At 57.3% G+C, this 19722-nt stretch overlaps 1 protein-coding gene across 3 annotated transcripts in view; it reads left to right on the forward strand.

Moving 5' to 3' along the window:
- Positions 1 to 19722, forward strand: part of ABCA3 (ATP binding cassette subfamily A member 3) — a 41340-nt gene that overhangs the window by 14440 nt on the left and 7178 nt on the right. For all 3 annotated transcript variants that reach the window (XM_086376224.1, XM_086376225.1, XM_086376226.1), the window contains exons 9-23: positions 925 to 1184; positions 3212 to 3328; positions 3571 to 3691; positions 5348 to 5521; positions 7547 to 7728; positions 9594 to 9737; positions 10218 to 10347; positions 10973 to 11127; positions 11356 to 11511; positions 11595 to 11805; positions 12787 to 12937; positions 15237 to 15335; positions 16651 to 16837; positions 17562 to 17865; positions 18191 to 18464. In XM_086376224.1, coding sequence (XP_086232350.1) covers positions 925 to 1184; positions 3212 to 3328; positions 3571 to 3691; positions 5348 to 5521; positions 7547 to 7728; positions 9594 to 9737; positions 10218 to 10347; positions 10973 to 11127; positions 11356 to 11511; positions 11595 to 11805; positions 12787 to 12937; positions 15237 to 15335; positions 16651 to 16837; positions 17562 to 17865; positions 18191 to 18464 — 2665 coding nt within the window. The remainder of the gene's footprint in view (positions 1 to 924; positions 1185 to 3211; positions 3329 to 3570; positions 3692 to 5347; positions 5522 to 7546; positions 7729 to 9593; positions 9738 to 10217; positions 10348 to 10972; positions 11128 to 11355; positions 11512 to 11594; positions 11806 to 12786; positions 12938 to 15236; positions 15336 to 16650; positions 16838 to 17561; positions 17866 to 18190; positions 18465 to 19722) is intronic.

Here is a 19722-nt window from a genome sequence, read left to right on the forward strand (position 1 = left end):
CTCCACACCTGGGCCTCGGTGGCCCTGTGTGTCCCATGAGGACAGTGTTGCCTATTCTGCAGGGTCTTCGTGAAGACAAGAACTAAACCGCCACCCCGCACAGCAAGGGGTACTGTTCACTGGGCGCCTGCTGTTACCACAGCCATGAAACCACTTACTCTCAAGGGAAATGGCAGACGTGATGGCCTTATGCAGGGGGTGGGCATAGAATTGCTTTTCTGTTTTCTAGAGGCAGCTGACAGTTTGGTGTCAGAGGACATTAGGTGTTCCAAATATCACTCACTATTTTAGGGACAAGGGTGCCCACGCCACCCAGGCCTGCACCCCACATCCCCCGGGGCTCAGACCTCAGGGACCCAGGCCGCCCTTCTGAGGCTGTGTCCGCACTTCCGTAGGCTCAGCCCCTAGCAGGCCTTGCTCTGGACTGGAATATGTATCGTCCCTCTCTTTTTCATTGTAAAAGTTTTATCATGGACTCCTGTGAGGAGTCAGACAGGGCCAGCAGAGAGGGATCACTGAGTGCACAGAGCTGTGTAGCGCTGGCCTCTGGTCTGTGGATCCTGCCTCCCTGTGAGATGGGAATGAATGTTGCTGATCAGCTGGTCTCAAGGAAGCAAGACTATTGTCGATAAATATTATCTCAGTAGGTCCTTAAAAGCAGGCAAGGGAGGCAGAAGAGAGACAGAGAAAGATGTGATGACATGGAGGCCGGTCAGAGAGATGCTGCCTGGATGGCTGGGAAGGTCGAGGGAGGGCTCAGGAGCCAGAGAGGAGTGAGCGGCCCCTGCGAACGGCAGGCCTGCAGGAGACCTCAGCCCGTCACCAGCTCGGTGCCCACAGCACTCCGAGCACCTGCACTGGGATGTGACGTCCCCCATGCGTGTCGCCCCCACAAGCCAGAACACCCTCTGCCCCTGCACGCAGGTTACATCCGTGAGGGCTTCCTGGCCGTGCAGCACGCGGTGGACAGGGCCATCATGCATTACCACGCCAACGCCTCCGCGCACCAGCTGTTCGAGAAGCTCACGGTGATCGCTAAGCGGTTCCCTTACCCACCTTTCATCTCCGACCCCTTCCTGGTCGCCATCCAGTACCAGCTTCCACTGCTGCTCATGCTGAGCTTCACCTACACCTCCCTCAGCATCATCCGGGCCATCGTGCAGGAGAAGGAGAAGAAGCTGAAGGTAACCCTTCTGTGTCTGCCTGGAGGGACCCTGAGTTTTGGTTCTGTGCAGCCACAGGCGGTCCTGTCCTTAGTCCTGCTGTCCGGCCTGGGCAGTTGCTGGGCATTGAGGTCACCGGGGCAGCTGGGCATGGGGCTGATGCCCACAAGGTTCAGCCCATCTTGGGCTTCTCTGAAATCAAGCCTGGTCCATCCAGATTTTTACCACCCTGATAAAGCACCGTAGTTCATATACTGTACACTAAAGACTTAATCTGATGGCTCAGACAAGAAAGAATCTGCCTGCAATGTAGGAGACCTGGGTTCGATCCCTGGGTCGGGAAGATCCCCTGGGGAAGGGAATGGCTACCCACTCCAGTATTCTTGCCTGGAGAATCCCATCGACAGAGGAGTCTGGTGGGCTATCGTCTATGGGGTTGCAAAGTCAGACATGACTGAACAACTAACAGTTTTTTACTTTTCATGTTAAAGACTGAACATTGAAAAGCCAGTGTTCTGAATACATCAGGTTAAGTAAAACACATCACTGAAACTGATCTTACTTGTTGCTTTAAACTTTTTTTTTTTTTTTTGGCCATGCCATGCGGCTTGCAGGATCTTAGTTTCCTGACCAGGGATTGAACTCAGTCCCTCAACAGTGAGAGCACAGAGTCTGAGCCACTGGGCTGCCAGGAAACCCTCCCTTTAAACTTTTTTGATGCAGCTGCTGAAATTCCGAATTATGTGTGTGGCTTGCATCCTCTTTCTGTTGAGAATCTAGGTCAACGTTCCCCAACATTGTAGGTCAACGTTCCCCTATGTGGCGAGCAGAAAGCTAACTCTGGGGGTAATCAAGGGCGGCCGGAGTGTCCAGCTGCTGGGCAGACTTGTGGGGGCCTGGGAGGTGTATGAAGTGCACCTCACTGATGTGACGTAGCTGCAGACACCTGGACACAGCTGCGTCCCCTGCGAGCTCCCAGCACTAATTCTACCAGTCATCAGAATTTACGTGAGGTTCTCCCTCTAGCGGGGCTTCCCTGTTAGCTCAGCTGGTAAAGAATCCACCTGCAATGTAGGAGACCCCGGTTCGATTCTTGGGTTGAGAAGATCCCCTGGAAAAGGATAGGCTACCCACTCCAGTGTTGTTGGGCTTCCCTGGTGGCTCAGAAGGTAAAGAATCTGCCTGCAATACAGGAGACCTGGGTTCAGTCCCTGGGTCGGGAAGATCCCCTGGAGGAAGGCATGGCTACCCACTCTAGTATCCTGGCCTGGAGAATCCCCATGGACAGAGGATCCTGGCGGGCTACAGTCCATGGGGTTGCAAAGAGTCAGACACGACTGAGCGACTAAGCACAGCATAGCACTCCCTTTAGCAATGTCTGCAGTGCCAGTGGAAGGGCATTTAGAGTATTCTCAGCAGTGCCAACTCTGTGATTATTGGAGCTTTTAAACTGCTGCAAACGAGGGGCTCAGGGAACTCATGAAGTGGGTCCTGTTCTCTTGGCGCCTAAATAACTTTAAGATAATGGTGCAGTGTTGAAGCAGTCAGCTGTGGACGAGGACACAGTTCAGGAGAAGGTGTTTGCATGTGTACACGCCCCCAGATAACATAGATGGACCCAGCATGACCAGACGCTGAATGGTCACTGAGCCCAAGCGGTGGGGGTGTGGGTGGCCACTGTTCCAATCATCCCATTTTTCACGCCTTTTGAAACTGTGAGTAGAAAGCTGGGAAATCAGCCTTGCTTGGTTGCCGGCCCAGGAGAGACACTTCACCAGGAGAGGTGGCCCTGGTCCCACATCCCCGAGAGCAGCGCGGTCCATACAGATAGACGGGCCTGGGTCCGCCCCCTCTGTGGGCCCACTGGGCACCTGCAGCAGGCAGGGCTGAGGAGCAGGATTTTTAATCTTAGTTTCAGCCAAATCAGCCCCGTGTGGCCGCGGGCATGGCTGTATGGGCCAGGGCTGGCGTGGCGTGGCGTGGTGGGGGCGCACTGGGGCCCGGGGAGGCAGCGTGGATCAAGTGCAGCAGATCCTGTGCACCCCCAGGAGTACATGCGTATGATGGGGCTCAGCAGCTGGCTGCTCTGGACGGCATGGTTCCTCCTTTTCTTCCTCCTCCTCCTCGTCGCCGTCTCCTTCATGACCCTGCTCTTCTGTGTCAAGGTGAGCGCGGCCCCAGAAGGGAGTCTGACATGAAAAGCAAGGCGTCCAGGGTGGGGGCTGGTGGGCAGAGACATCCGTGGCACCCCCAGGGAGACCCCCAAGACTCCGCCCTGGTGGGAGGGAGCACCGTGTGGCACCTCCTCCTGCCCGTCCCAGCTCCGATGGTGGAGACTGCCCCCACAGAGGGCACGGAGGTGGCCCTGTGTCCCTGTCCCCCGCCACCAGCTGCCCCTGCCGCGCAGGTGAAGAAGGACGTGGCGGTGCTGGCGCACAGCGACCCCACGCTGGTGCTGGTCTTCCTGGCCTGCTTTGCCGTCTCCTCCATCTCCTTCAGCTTCATGGTCAGCACCTTCTTCAGCAAAGGTGAGTTGTCCTGTCTTAGGGGATCCCCAGCTCAGAAGACGGCGGTGTTTCTCTTGGGATGAGTGAGGCTCAGGGGTCCGAGGGCATCTGAACAGAAATGACCCAGGGGCCGACGTGTTCTTTACTCTGCGCCTCCTCCACATTCAGCTTTCTAAGTATTGGCATACATCCTTGAACAGTTCTTTCAGTGAAGCTCGGCAAGGGATTAATTCTCCTTGACTTTCTGTGTCCCAAGAGAGCTTGTTTTGCCCTCACTTCCGAAGGCTGTTTAGCTGGAGTGTAAGCATCTCCTTGGCACTTTGATAACATTAGCTTGTGGCCACGGGGCTTCCCTTATTGCTGGGAAGAAGGCTGCTAATGGTCTAGGTCTGGTTTTTCTGTGTGGATGTTTGGATCTGAGGATCTCAGACCTTCATTTCAGTTCATCATCTGTCCGACTGTGCCCTGTTATTCCCCCATCTCTCCTATTAAACCTGACTCGGAGCCTCTCAGGCTGCCCTTCATGTCTTGTAACTAACTTCTTTTTTTTTTATTATTGTGGTAAAATACATATAAATTTACCGCCTTAACCAATTTTGTTTATTTGGTTGTTTTTGGTGGCACTGGGTTTTTCGCTGCTCCACGGAGGCTTTCTCTAATTGTGAGCAGGCTTCTCCTTGTGGCGGCTTCTCTTGCTGTGACTCACGGGCTCCAGAGCTCAGGCTCAGTCGCTGTGGTGGACGGGGTTAGTTATCTCGAGGCATGTGGGGTCTTCCTGAGCCAGGGATCGAACCTGCGTCCCCTGCATTGGCAGGCAGATTCCTAACCACTGGACCACCAGGGAAGCCCCTGATGTCCTCAACAGATCTTTGGGCATAAAGAACTCTTAATGCTGGAGTCTGTGGGGGTCACTGCGTGGACTAAAGCCCCCTGTCTCCCCACCCAGCACCTGTGGACACTTGGCCTCTTTCAGGTCTTTCCCACGTGTCACCTGCCCATCCAGGCCTCCCTTGGCCACCTGGTTACAGTCACAGCCCCCAGCCCAGGGTGCATCTTGTCCTGGGTCAGCGGTTTGCTGCCCCTCGCAGGCTATGCCCACCCAGCATCCCTGCCTTGCTGGCTTTCTTGTCCACCAGCCATGTACGCGCCGGTCCTAAACTCTCCCAGTTCCACCATCTATGTACGCGCCGGTCCTAAGCTCCCCCAGTTCCACCAGCTATGTACGCACTGGTCCTAAGCTCCCCAAGTGGAGGGCTTTGCCTCCCTGGTGCCTGGACCAGGGCCTGGCACTGAGCAGGTCCGACGAGTCTCTGTGGGCCAAATGAGTGAACGAGACAGGGCAGGGCTGGGGGTGCGCAGTGGGCAGTCAGGGCTCAGTGTTGGTCACATCAGGTAAAGGCAGCTGGAGGCAGGTCTGTGGGAGAGGGTGGAGCAGTCACGTTGGGGTCCCTGGGATGGGGCAGACACGTGCCGCCGCAGGTGGAGTGGTGTTCCCTGCAGCTTAGGCATCCCAACAAGGGAAGAGGCTGTGGACTGAGTGGGGGCCCCCCAGCACTGAACTTCGGTCCCCAGCCAATGTCAGGCTGGGGTCGGGCGGCTCGCACGAGGGACGGGTCCTTGGTGCCCCAGGGGGTGCTGGGGGTGCACACGCCGGTCTTGCCCTCTCTCCATCCACAGCCAACATGGCAGCAGCCATTGGCGGCTTCCTCTACTTCTTCTCCTACATCCCCTACTTCTTCGTCGCTCCTCGGTACAACTGGATGACGCTGAGCCAGAAGCTCTTCTCCTGCCTCCTGTCCAATGTCGCCATGGCGATGGGAGCCCAGCTCATAGGGAAATTTGAAGCTAAAGGTGAGTAGTCTCCCTTTTCATAGCTGCTCTTGCTGGTTCAGTTGCCCCAAGAGGGTCTGAGCAGAGGGCCCTCCAGCCCCGAGATGCTCGCTCCAGCCACTTCAGCGCAGCTCCACGAGCCGAGCACCTGAAAGGCAAGTCCTCACAACGGGGAGAAGGGGCTGGAGCCACAAGGGAGGCAGATCAAAGACACGTGGCAGACTGGACAGAGAGTCAGGGTGTCCACCGCGACATCAGCCACCCCCATCCCTTCTCTGAGCTCCCCACGAAGCCCTGCCTGGGACCAACTGTCACTGCTGGAAGACACTGGACATGAGAGTCTGCATTTGCCGGTCGTGGGGCTCAAGCTGGTCACCTTTGAGTCTCCGCCTGCCTCGTGGGTTTAGGGTTCCTAGGCCTGGGGTCTCAGTCTGTGAGTTCAATAGCTCCCAGCTCTCGGTAAAGCGTTGGAATTAGCGTCTCCCCTCCCCCTGTTTCCCTGATACCTTCTGCAGGGATTGGCAGTGAAGACAGGGAACCTGAGAGAGGAACAAGGGACACACCGGGACATGGCTTTCTCGGGTTTTGTGACATTTCCTAACCTGTAAAATGTCATGTGTTAGTCGCTCAGTCGCGTCTGACTCTGCGACCCCATGGACTGTAGCCTGCCAGGCTCCTCTATCCATGGAATTCTCTAGGCAAGAATACTGGAGCAGGTTGCCATTTCCTTCTCCAGGGGACCTTCCTGACCCAGGGATCGAACCCTGGCCTCCTGCACTGCAGGCGGATTCTTTACACTCTGCCCCACTAGGCTTAGGCGTAAAGTGTCTTGGCAGCCAGATAAATGCTGCTGGGCTGATGCTGGCCTGGGGGCTCCCGTTTTTGCTCAGATTTCACTTGACGTGGAGTCAAGGCTCCTCTGAAGGCTGAAAGTGCACCTGGTCTTACCCTTCACCCCACACCTGCTGGGAGATCTCCAGTGGCAGAGCACTCACCTCTCAGGAGAAGGCCCTGATCGTTCCCATCACTCAGACCCTCTCATGGAAGGGCTTGAAGAGGCGCGTGGACCCAGACGTGCTTCCTCAGCTCTAAGCAGAGGCAGGAGGGACACGATGGGTTTCCGCATGGCCCGTGTTGTGCTGGCATCCGTCCTGGGAGACCTGGCATTGCTCTGCTCGCAGGAGGGGAAACACAACCCTGCTTCTCAGCCCCACCCCACACAGACATCCTCTTTCAGGCTCAAAGCCTGCGTTTCTTCCAGGCCTCAATTCCTACTTCTCATGGCTTTCTGGCTGTGGTCTAAGGAGGGAGGGCTTGGATGTCCACCAGAACCTTCAGTGTGGCTTTATCCTTCATTAGAATGTTTTTCTTCAGCTGACACGGGACTTTTAAATATATGTGTCTCTCTGTGTTCAGCAGTGTACGATAAACTGTGGATTTTTTTTTTTTTTAATGCACAGTACCTTCCAGGGCTCAGATGCTCTTTAAAATAGACATTTGCAAAGAGAAGTCAAACTAGATGACACTGTTTTCAAAATTCTATACTGAATTTTCCTAAAACAGACAAATTTGTAGTTTGGAAGTTAACAGAGCACAAGGCTGAAGACCAGCCATTTCCACCAGGGGCCCTGGAGTCAGCCACACGGAAACCCCCAGGCATCCTTTGGACAGTGATGCTACAAACCAGTGAGAAGACAGGACACCATGAGCACCGCTATACAGAGCTTTGTGTGCACTGACATGTTTCCCTTCTCTGAAAAGACCTGTGTTAAATGCACCTCATACGTGAATGTGTACATGTGTCCGTGTGTCTGTGTATAGGTGTGTTGTGTAGATGGACACGTCTGCACACGTATATGTCGCAAATCAAACATGAGGCCCTCTCGTCAGTTCATGAGCTTTGCTGGTTCTGTAACACCGATCTGGTGACCTACTCTGGTCTGAAAGGCCAGGGGAGAGCTGTCGGGTTTGCTGGGAGCGGGGGGCCGCCATGCTGACTCTGCCCTGCGGGTCCGCGTCAGGCCCGTCTCCTGGCATGTCTTCCAGGCACAGGCATCCAGTGGCGAGACCTCCTGAGTCCCGTCAATGTGGACGACGACTTCACCTTCGGGCAGGTGCTGGGCATGCTGCTGCTGGACTCTGTCCTCTACGGGCTTGTGGCCTGGTACGTGGAGGCCGTCCTCCCGGGCCAGTTCGGCGTGCCCCAGCCCTGGTACTTCTTCATCCTGGTGAGTTCTGATGGCTACCTGCGTGCCCCAAGCCCTTCCATCCCCTGACCTACAGTGCCCAGGTCCGAGAGGAGGAGCTGGCACTGACCGGCTGGCCACAGGGCCTGTATGCAGCCCCACCCAAGCCGCCTTCCTCAAAAAATATCTGGTTGGGTTTTCTGCACACAAAGTAACAGAGCTTCTTGCAAAACTGATCATGTTGCTGGAGTGAACAGCACAAGCCCACCACCCAGAGAGGAACACCACTGACACTCTAGGTGTAGTTCTTCAGATGGTTTCCTGTGCGTGTGCGGCACGCATGTATGTCATCTGACATCTATACGTTTGTTCTTAGAAAAGGGGATGATGTAAAAATGCTTGAGACTTGCTCTTTTTTTCTAGGTACGTTTTATAAAGTCTTAGTCGCTCAGTCGTGTCCAACTCTTTGTGATCCCATGGACATTAGCTCCCCAGGCTCCTCTGTCCATGGGATTCTCCAGGCCCAAATACTGGAGTGGGCAGCCATTCCCTTCTCCAGGGGAGCTTCCCAACTCAGGGATCAAACCCAGGTCTCCTGCATTACAGGTGGATTCTTTACCATCTGAGCCACCAGGGAAGCCCAGTGTACATCTTAGGTATTTTAAGTACATATACATATGGGTCTATTTACAAATACACTTTTAGATTTTATCTGTGCATATTTATAATTTTTTAATGTATTTGTAAATATATTTCTATTCAAACATGCATTTTTCTCAACCAGCTTCACTTTTTAACAACTATATAGTATTCATGCGTGCACCACCTAATTGTTAACAAATTCCCTGTTGATTAGCTAGCTTAGCCAGGAGCCACTTTATTGTTTATCTTTGGTTCAACTAATCTTTATCAAGTGTCCATTCACTTTGTCATTGTTGTTCAGTCGCTAAGTCGTGTCCGGCTCTTTGTGACCCCATGGACTGCAGCACGCCAGGCTTCCCTGTCCTTCACTATCTCCTAGAGTTTGTCCAAGTTCATGTCCATTGAATCAGTGCTGCCATCCAACCATCTATCCTCTGCCGCCCTCTTCTCCTTTTGCCTTCAGTCTTTCCCAGGATCAGGCTCCACTCATTATTTCATCAAATCTAAGATGGTCCTGATTCTTAGAGGCACCATCACTTTGACACCAAGAAAGAAAAATACTGGCCATTGTTCTCTGTGGTGGTTTCTGTAATCTGTAAGACACATTCTGATTTCAAAGTCTCTTACAATGAGAGACAGGTGTCCCCCCAAACCAATGGAATGTGACACGTTGGAACCGCCCCATTGGCTGTGGGGCACACGGGGAGTGGGGCTGGAGCTGTGGGTGACATATTCTCCCTCAGCAGGGCTTCCCCTGGGGGGCTTCTTCCAGGGCCCTGTGCTCACCTCTCCTGTGACCCCGCCCACACCACTGTGCCAACCATGTGCCACCCTCGAGTGACCCCTGCGCTGCGGGAGCCAGACCATGGGAGGGAGGCCGGCCCGCGGGCGTCTGGTTTGTTTCACGAGCACCTGAGAGGAGCCGGGCCTCCCCACATCGCCCTGGGCAGGACCGCTTTGTGACCTGGCTTTGTGTTCAGTTTCTTGGTTTACTTTCCCTCCTATCACCTCTGAGCTCTGTGCACAGTGAGCCTTGTGGCAGAACAGGGAACAGACTCAACACTTCCCAGGCAGTGGGCGCGGAGCTGCGCGGGGTCTCCGTCCGACCCCAGGACTCTTGGCAGTGCGTTCTCTGCAGCAGCACCTCATGGGGGAGGCCGGGGCTGGTAGGCTCGCAGCTCCAGCGTGTCAGTCAGTGGTTGCTCTGTGTGTGGCAAAGAAAAAATGAGCTGACGTGACTGGGCCAATCGAGATTTCTGTTCTAGCCCTCGTACTGGTGCGGACGCCCAAGGACGGCGCTCGGGAAGGAGGAGGAGGACGACGACCCTGAGAAGGTGCTCAGGACCGAGTACTTTGAAGCTGAGCCTGAGGACCTGGTGGCCGGGATCAAGATCAAGCACGTGTCCAAGGTACCACACCTGTGGGGACTAGACCGAGGCATCACAGGGCAGGAACCATCCTCTGGGCCTCGCTTTTCCTGGGTTCCTGGGGCTGCCCTCTGACTGGCACCTGGGCACCGGCTACCCAGGCTGTGCCCCAGGGCCCAGTGTGGAGGCTCAGGATCGAGTCAGGACCTGCTGTTGCCCCCCTTAACCTCTGACCAGCTTGGCAGTGGACGCTCTCTGGGCTCGCTGTATGCAATGCCTGGTCTTCCAGACCTTCTAGTCCTGCCGAGACGCTGGGTGCTGGGGGCCTGGGGAGGGGCAGGTCGGGAGCCGCAGGAAGGAAGGGGTCTTCCATCAGTACTCTGGCCTTGTGGTGCGCTGGGCATGATCTCCACCCAACACCCTCGGGTGGACGGGGATTCCCGGGGGAGTAAGATAGAGGGCCTCTGCGGTGAGGGCCCAGGGGGCTCCTGATGCCCAGGGTCGCCCCTGCCTCTCCTGCAGGTGTTCAGAGTGGGGAACAAGGGCAAGGCGGCTGTCAGAGACCTGAACCTGAACCTGTACGAGGGCCAGATCACCGTCCTGCTGGGCCACAACGGCGCGGGGAAGACCACCACCCTCTCCATGCTCACGGGTGAGGACCCGGCCTCCACGCCCCCTCCTCACCCCTGACCACCGGCCACTTGCCCTTAGGTGGCTGTCCTGTCCACGCTGAGAGCTGCGGAGCCGTGGGGGCCCTGGGACAGGGCGGGAGCCCCTTAGGCCACAGGGAAGGGCTCCACCCGCACTGACGGGGGTCCCGCGCCCACTCTCCTAAAAGCCATCCTGGACACGCCGGCCCAGCTCTGCCAGTCGCCCTGTCCTCCCTGAGCGCAGGCTCAAGTTGGGACCTGGGGTCCAAGGGTGTGGGGGACATGCCACTCATCCCTAATAAGCCGAGGTGCCCGGGATCAAGATCCTGTGGGGACCAGGCCACAGGGTCAGGAGGTCATGGGGCAGTAACCATCCTCCGGGCTTTGCTTCTCCTGGGTTCCTGGGACTGCCCTCTGACCCGCTCCCCCAGGTACCAGCCACCCCATCTCTGCCTGAGGACTCAGGGCCGCATCAGCACCCAGGGCTGATGACCCTCCTCTGCCTCTGGAGGCCCACTCGGTGGGGCGGGGCGCTCACCACGCGAACCAGGGAGGCTCAGCCCTCCTTCTGCTCCTGGAGGGTGTTTGCATTGACCTCAGGCCCCGGGGTCTTCTGCTCGGCCCTAGGTCTCTTCCCCCCGACCAGTGGACGAGCATACATCAGCGGGTACGAAGTCTCCCAGGACATGGATCAGATCCGGAAAAGCCTGGGCCTGTGCCCACAGCATGACGTCTTATTTGACGACCTGACCGTTGCCGAGCACCTGTATTTCTACGCTCAGGTGAGCCGGCAGGGGACAGGGTGCGCGGGCTGCCGCGGTGGTCCCATCATCCGCGAGGCAGCCTCGGAGCCCTTAGCCTCCCAGAAAACCAAACCTGCCCCAGGGAGCCGTCAGCAGACTGTGGGGTGCGGGGTCATCAGGGCATGAGGTCCAGCATGGGGAGGGACAGGGACAGCACCAAGGCTGGTGCCGCCTGGACGGGCCAGATCTCCATCCCTGCCGTTTCAGCTGAAAGGCTTGCCACGTCAGAAGTGCCCTGAGGAGGTCAAACGCATGCTGCACGTGCTCGGGCTGGAGGAGAAGCGGGATTCCCGGAGCAGGTTTCTGAGCGGCGGGATGCGGCGCAAGCTCTCCATCGGCATCGCCCTCATCGCGGGCTCCAAGGTAGGCCCGGGGGGCCTGCGGCGCAGCCTGAAGCCCAGGCCGGGGCTCTGCCGTCCTCACGGGGCTGCCCCTCCGCCCTCCAGGTGCTGATGCTGGACGAGCCCACCTCGGGCGTGGACGCCATCTCCAGGAGGGCCATCTGGGACCTTCTGCAGCAGCACAAGAGCGACCGCACCATCCTGCTGACCACCCACTTCATGGACGAGGCTGACCTGCTGGGGGACCGCATCGCCATCATGGCCAAGGGGGAGCTGCAGTGCTGCGGGTCGTCGCTGTTCCTCAAGGAGAAATACGGTGAGCGGGGCCGGCGGGCAGCCGAAAGTCCATTCCACACGGGGTCGCGTGGCTGGTCCAGGTGCGGGAGAAAGTGCCCACTGGTCATGTTCCCCGAGGGCCCCTGAAGTCAGGTGGGGAGCGGCCTTCTCTAGACGGCCTGTCTGCTCCCTGTGGGTGGAGACCCGAGGCCCAGGCAGAGGGGCTGTGAGAATGACAAGGAGAACAGAAAGTCTTAATCTGGAGCATTGTTTGGCCTTGACTGGTGGACTAACAGTCAATGCCGGCCCTGCCAAGAGCGGGGGTGCCGTTGGAGGAGCCAAGTCTGCTTGCCAGCATCACAGCTCCCGAACAGGCGGGGGGCCCGCGGCACTGCCCAGGGTGGGTGGGCAGTGGGTGCAGTCAGCCCCCTCTTTGCTATGTGAGTGCAGCTTCCCTTCTGGAGGACTGCTCGCCATCCGGCATGGTCCTGGCAGGCCAGGTCTGCTCATGTCCCACCCGCAGAGGAAGCAAAGGCAGAGGAGCAGCGCCCCTCCCCCAGACACCCCAGGAGGTGCACTCTGAACCCCCACAGCTTCCCCTGGCCAACACACAGCCCCGCAAGTGGCAGGTGACCCCAAGTGCTCACCATCAGGCTGGGGGGAGGCTGGAGAGGACGGCCTTTGTCCTGAGGCTCTGTTACCAAGGAAGCAGGGAGAAGAGGTCTTGGGGACAGTTTGGACCCAGCCTCTGCCACTTGCAGTCTGAAGTCTAGCTCTGCTCTCACCTCCTTGTGCTCAGCACTGCGGGTCCTCCAGCATCTCTCCCCAGCGAGGGTGAGGGGAGGGGAGCTGAGCCCCTCATGACAGCCCTGAGGCACCCTGAGGGGCATCGATTCCATTTCACTTGCCCCCATTCTGCAGCCCCTTCCCCAGGAGCCTGCCTCCTCCCCAGGGAGCCCGGGGCCCTGGGTGAACCCCACTGGGCTCACTGGGTGAGCACCGAACACTCTGGGGTGTTCAGGCGCAGGCTACCACATGACGCTGGTGAAGGAGCCCCACTGCAACCCCGAGGGCATCTCCCGGCTGGTCCAGCACCACGTCCCCAACGCCACCCTGGAGAGCAGCGCCGGGGCAGAGCTGTCGTTCATTCTTCCCAAGGAGAGCACGCACAGGTACATACGTGTGGCATGTGTGTGTCCCAGAGCATGCACAGGTACATACATGTACCCCAGAACACACACAGATACATACGTGTCCCAGAGCATGCACGGGCACGTCTGTGTCCCAGAGCACACATGGGTACATATGTGTCCCAGAGCATGCACAGGTACATATGTGTCCCAGAGCACACATGGGCATGTCTGTGTCCCAGAACATGCACAGGTATATACGTGTCCCAGAGCATACACGGACACGTGTGTGTCCCAGAGCATGCACAAGTACATATGTGTCCCAGAGCACGCACAGGCACATGTTTGTCCCAGAGTATGCACAGGTACATCTGTGTCCCAGAACGTGCACAGGTACATACGTGTCCCAGACTGTGCACAGGAACATACGTGTCCCAGAGCATGCATGGGCATGTGTGTGTCCCAGAGCGCCCACAAGTACATATGTGTCCCAGAGCATGCAAAGGTATATACGTGTCACAGAGCACACATGAGCACGTGTGTGTCCCAGGGCATGCACAGGTACATATGTGTCCTGGAGCATGCTTAGGCACACATCCTAGAGAGAGCACACAGAGGTACATACATGTCCCAGAACACACACAGGTGGAGATCTGAGAAGGGGGCTCAGTGGGACTTAAGGGGCCTGTGTGTGAGACATGCACCCTGCACCTGTGGGCTTGGCCAGGGTCCCTCTCAGCTCCTGGGCTGGTGATGGTTGGTACCTGGTGAGTCTACTTGCTGGGCCTGGGGTGCCAGGCCTCCCTGTGCGTCAGAGCTGTACCCGAGGGGAAGGGTGGTCATCACAGGGTGTTGGGTGCACTGGCGCTCTCCATGCGTAGCTTGCTCCTCACACTGCAACCATTCAGGGTTAGTGTGCAGCTGTGAACTCACATATCTTCTTGGTCTCGTAGTCTGAGCTGTGGACACATGCCTCGTAAACAGAGCAGTCTCCCCATGTGGGCAGGTAAAAACGAACTTCTGATTCACATGCAGAAACTTTGGAATAGAAAACTTACAGGTGCAATTAATCTTGCTACCAGCCTGACTGAGCAATGTGGTTTTAATCACGGCAGCGTTCCCTGACTTAGATGTACTATAATTTAACACCTACTCTGTCATCACATATTCATGTTTTACAGACACACACATGCAAATATGCTAATGCACATCTTTCTAGAAAACTCTGTTGAGGTCTCCAGTGGCCCCTTGGGATGGATCCCCAGCAGTGGGGTACCTGTTACCAGACTCTCCCCGGACAGGTTTTGAGTTTGACTTCCCCAGCAGCAGGACGGGGAGGGTCCATTTTATTGACGCCAGCTTTGAATCAGACTTCTCTTCATTACTTGTGTATCTCATGGGTGGGAATGGCCCACACTGCGTACTTATCATTTGTGTTTTTCCACTCCTGCTGGCAGACTGAGCACTTCCGGTGCTTACTGGATGCTAAGCGTCGCTTCTTCTGGCCGTTGCACGCCCCAGTCCTGTGTATTCAGTATTAACATCGGCCACTTCTGTTGTACCTTTTTTCCCATTCATTGAAGTGAAGTGAAGTGAAGTCGCTCAGTCGTGTCCGACTCTTTGCGACCCCATGGACTGTGGCCTACCAGGCTCCTCGGTCCATGGAATTTTCCAGGCAAGAGTACTGGAGTGGGGTGCCATTTCCTTCTCCAGGGTATTTTCCCAACCGAGGAATCGAACCCGGATCTCCTGCATTGCAGGCAGACGCTTTACCGTCTGAGCCACCAGGAAGACCTAATTCATTGCTGCCTTCTAATTTTGTGAGAGGTTTTTCCCTCGCAGATATTTTACATCAAATGGGTTCTATCTTTTCCTTTGTGATTTCTCCTTAGAAAGGACTTCTGTGTCCTACAAGTCCATGAATATTCCCCAATTTCTTTTGGTTTGGTCTGTGACTTCATGTACGTGTGTGCCATCAAAGAGTGCCTTATAGGCCCAAGTACCCAAAAGAGGTTGTGTGGGGACTTCCCTGGCAATTTGACGGTTGGGATTCGGCACTTTCACTGCCGGGTTCAATCCCTGGTCAGGGAACTGAGATTCCACAAGCCACACAGCATGGCTGGCCAAAAAAAAAAAGATTATTTAAAAAAGTGCTATGTTGGAGGAGGAAGGGGGACAGGGGGTGACAAAGCTGAGCTTTGTTACTGAGACACCATCTCCAGGGGCTCACCTTCCTTTGCCCCTCCCCCACACTGCACTGAGGTGATTGTTTAGGAACACACCGTCTAGAAAGTCACTGAGAAGCGACTTACCACCCTGGTCTCTTTTTTTTTTTTTTCAGGTTTGAAAGTCTTTTTGCTAAACTGGAGAAGAAGCAGAAGGAGCTGGGCATTGCCAGCTTCGGGGCCTCCGTCACCACCATGGAGGAGGTCTTCCTCCGGTCAGTACCCGTGCATCTGCATCTGCCGGGGTCTCAGCCCTGCGGGTGGCTTTTCTAAAGGGTGATGATACAGCAGTGCCCTTGACTGTCATCTGGAACGCCCGTCCGAGCTTGACCCGAAGCCCGGGGTGGCAGGAGGGCAGCAGGCCAGCCCTCAGGGCCTGAGCTCACATCTGCAGGGCCCTGTTAGTAACACCGGCACAGACTCGGCCAGGTTCCCGACACTCGGGTGACTCAGACCGCAGAGCAGTGGAACTCTGATGCCCGGATGCTCCACTCCCACTGTGTGTGTCGGCCCCTCCCCTGGGCCCCTCCAGGGAGCTCTTCTAGAGTTCAGGTGATCATCCCCAGGCATGTCTCCTTCTGTAGTGAAGATGTGAAATTTAGCCTTCACCTCTCAGAACTGGGGCATGGGCTCCAAACAATTAACACATTAGTCAAGCATTTCTTGAATGCTTTATTCAGCAGATACAGTGCTAGGAACAAGAAATACAAAAATAAATGTTATGCAGATTTTTTTCCTTGGGGCTCACAGCCTAGAGGAGGCAACACCATCAGTGAATATAAATACACAGGTGCACAGGTTGGCTGGCTCCCAGCCTCAGTGCAGCCCCCCACGCAGCCCAAGGCCATGACTCCGATCTCTGCCACCTGAGGACCTGCCAGCTTTGCCCCCACCCACCCCCTACATGTACTTCTGAGTAGCTCAGTTGGTAAAGAATCTGCCTGCAATGCAGGAGACCTGGGTTCAATCCCTGGGTTGGGAAGTACACTGGAGAAGGAAATGGCAACCCACTCCAGTACTCTTGCCTGGAGAATTCCATGGACAGAGGAGCCTGGCAGGCTACAGTCCATGGGATGGCTCCCCCGCATGCACCATCATGCCCGCCCCGAGGTGGCCCCTCCCAAGATACATTCTTCTGCCTCCTCGTCTCGGCATGCAGTGACCCCCGACCCTCAGGTCTCCACACTGTGACAAGCCCTCCCCACACTGCCGTTGTGCCCTGTGCCCCATCCTGTCCCCTGGACCGTCTGGGGCATAAATGCTGACCGTGGTCAGTCTCTCCAGGAGACCAGGGCCCTCAGGATCAGGGCCTGCCTGGTTTTCTCTCTCTCTCCTGGGCTTTGCCTGGTCTCCGCAGCTGGCGTCCTGGAGATAGGCAGGGATGAGTGTGTGAATGGGCACATGAAGGCCCAGCTGGCAGAACAGATGGCCATCTGCCTTAGTTCCCCTGACAGTCACTGGCTTTCCTCCTCTGCTGCCCCCTCCCTCCCCGAGGAGCCTTTTCTGACCCGGCCTCCGTGTCTCGGCCAGGGTTGGCAAGCTGGTGGACACCAGCATGGATATCCAGGCCATCCAGCTCCCTGCCCTGCAGTACCAGCACGAGAGGCGGGCCAGCGACTGGGCCGTAGATGGCCACCTGTGTGGGACCATGGACCCGACCGACGGTGTCGGTGCGCTGATTGAGGAGGAGTGCACTGCCGTTAGGCTCAACACCGGGGTGAGAGCGTGAGAGTATCAGAGGCCGTGAGGGCAAACGCGGGCATCCAGAGGGTCCAGGCCCCCAGGAAGAGGGCAGATCGCAGTTCATGCTCCTGAAGACTGGCCCAGAGAAGGAAAACCCGGAGCATTTTAACTGAACACCCGCCACTTCTCGTTGTTCTAACTTGGCCACTCACGAACAAGGGCAAATGCCGTTCATAAGGCTGACCGCCCCATGTACATGTGCCCTGTACCCAGCGAGACAGAGGCAGCCGTGGGCCCGTTTTACAGACAGGAAGCTGAGGCCTGGGCCGAGGTCGCCTGGGCAGCTCACAGCGGAGCTGGGCTCTGGTCCCTGCCAGCCTGACCTGCACAGTGAAGGACTGAGCGTGGGGAATACAGGCAGCGGGAGGTTTGTGCACCTGCTCTGCTGTGAGCGCGGCTGGAGTCTTCCAACCAGCAGGGACGGAAGGCCGAGGACTTGGCTCCTCTCTGGGGTAGCACAGGGTCCCCTAACATCCTTGGATGATGGAATAGCGCCTGCCCTGCCGCCACAGCTGGTGTGAGGCCCCAAGGCCCAGGGGCACCTACAAGGAGGTGCTCTCATGGGTCGTCCATGTCAGGGCCCGAGCCCTGGGGGGAGGCCCAGGACCCAGCGCGCCACTGTCAGCCGGAGGCCCCGGGGGCAGGGGCAGGGCTGGCTCAGGCTGGCGGCCACGTCACCCCGTCCCCCTCTGTTGCAGCTGGCCCTCCACTGCCAGCAGTTCTGGGCCATGTTCCTGAAGAAGGCCACCTACAGCTGGCGCGAGTGGAAGGTGGCGGCGGCCCAGGTCCTGGTACCCGTGACGTGCCTCACCCTGGCCCTCCTGGCCATCAACTACTCCTCCGAGATCTTCGACGACCCCCTCCTGAAGCTGACCCTGGGCGAGTACGGCCACACCGTCATGCCCTTCTCGGTCCCCGGGACCTCTCGGCTGGATCAGCAGCTGTCGGAGCATCTGAAAGACATGCTGCAGGCCGAGGGCCAGGAGCCTCGAGAGGTGCTGGGTAAGGGGCATCTCAGGGGGGTGTCCTGGGGGGCTCGGGGGCGTGGCTTGTGCTGGCAGAGGCCCCTTCTCACCCATGTGGAGGTGCAGAAGGAAGAGCTTGTGGCTATGGGGGTGCCCCCCAGGCCTGCAGCCTTGGGTCCTGTGGCTCCCACCCCGTGGCCCCACAGCCCCGGACAGCGTGTGGGTGGAAGGTGATGTGTCCTTTCTATGGTTCCTGCGGCCCTTCAGGACAGGCACTCAGAGCGGGGCCTTGGCGGGCTGCCGGCCTTGAGCCAGTCATCCACGCCACTGACCCTGCCGTTGCCCCTGCCGCCACCACACAGGTGACCTGGAGGAGTTCCTGATTTTCAGGGCCTCAGTGGAGGGGGGCGGCTTCAACGAGCGGTGCCTGGTGGCAGCGTCCTTCAGAGACACGGGCGAGCGCACGGTCATCACCGCCCTGTTCAACAACCAAGCGTACCACTCCCCAGCCACTGCGCTGGCCGTCGTGGACAACCTCCTGTTCAAGCTGCTGTGTGGCCCCCGGGCCTCCATCATGGTGTCCAACTTCCCCCAGCCCCGGAGCGCCCTACAGGCTGCCAAGGATCAGTTCAATGAGTATGTGCCCTGTCCCACCCCCTCAGGACCCCATCCCCAAGTGCTCAGGACCTGCTCCTAGCACCAGGACTGACCGCCTCCACACCGGAGGCACTGCTGGGCTCCTCCCACGGGGACCCCAACCCCACAGCCTCCCCAGCCTTCCACATAAAACCTTTCCTGGGACAGCTGAGACTTTGGGGAGACCCCAGCCCACACACACTTAGGCCCCACCGGCGACTCCTGTGGATCTGGAGGGTGCTGCACCCTCTTCCCAAATCTGCACCCAGCGCTTGCCGATCTATGTCCTGGGGGTACGGCCTTCAGTGCCCGGCATGCGTGTGTGTCGCTGCCCCTCAGTGGCCTCAAGTCTGGGACCATCTCAGGCATCTCTGTCCTTGGCCTTGTCACCTTCATGGTGTAAGACTCTCCTCTTCCCGATTGCAGAGCCCCTAGACCTCTGGGGACTGTCCAGATGAAACCAGAAAAGTCTGTTTATTGCAGAACTGTCACCCCACCTCAGGGCAGTTCATTGATGGGGCTTTCATCGCCACCTCCCACTTTAGACTGCCTCCTGGCCCTTCGGTGTCCTCCTCCCCCTCCGCCCCCTCTCGACCCCACTGTGAAAGCAGAGACTGGGTGGCAGTCCTCTGTTCTCGCTGCACCAGGGGTCAGGCTGGGGAGTCGGGCTTAGCATGGTGAAAGTGGATGAGAACAGGAGTTTTTTTTTTGCTGAAACAGCTCTAAGAGATATGACCCACCTGCCATATGGTTCTGTGGTTCACGATGCACAATCGAATGGTTTCTAGTACATTGAGTGATGGAGCCATCACCACAATATAGTTTTATCGAATGTTTTCATTATCTTCAAGGAACCGTGGCTCCGTGGCAGTCACTCCCCGTTCCTCTTCCCTCTACCTCTAAGCAGCCGGGAGTCCACTCTCTGTCCCCGTGGTTTGCCTGTCCTGGACATTTCCCGTAGGTGGAATCAGACACCGTGTGGCCTTGAGTGACTGGCTTTCACTCTCGAGTCTCATCTACATGTGCCAGCACTTCATCAGTTCAGAGCATTCCCCACCCCAGCACGGCGTGTTGAAACGTTCAGGGGGTGGGGAGGGGGCAGTTTAAGCTACAGAATGGTGCTGTTGGCCCTGGTCTCTGATAGGTGTTGCTGGCACCTGAAGGTCCTGCCCACTCAAGAATGAGAGTGGGGAGACTGCCACTACCCTGATGCCATGCCCAATGGCGGGTCTGACCTGGGCTGCCACAGAGCGGGGCG

The sequence above is a fragment of the Bos grunniens genome, chromosome 25 (assembly GCF_055505025.1).
Source record: "Bos grunniens cultivar Pamir isolate PY7600 chromosome 25, Bosgru_T2T1.0, whole genome shotgun sequence".
NCBI lineage: Eukaryota > Metazoa > Chordata > Mammalia > Artiodactyla > Bovidae > Bos > Bos grunniens.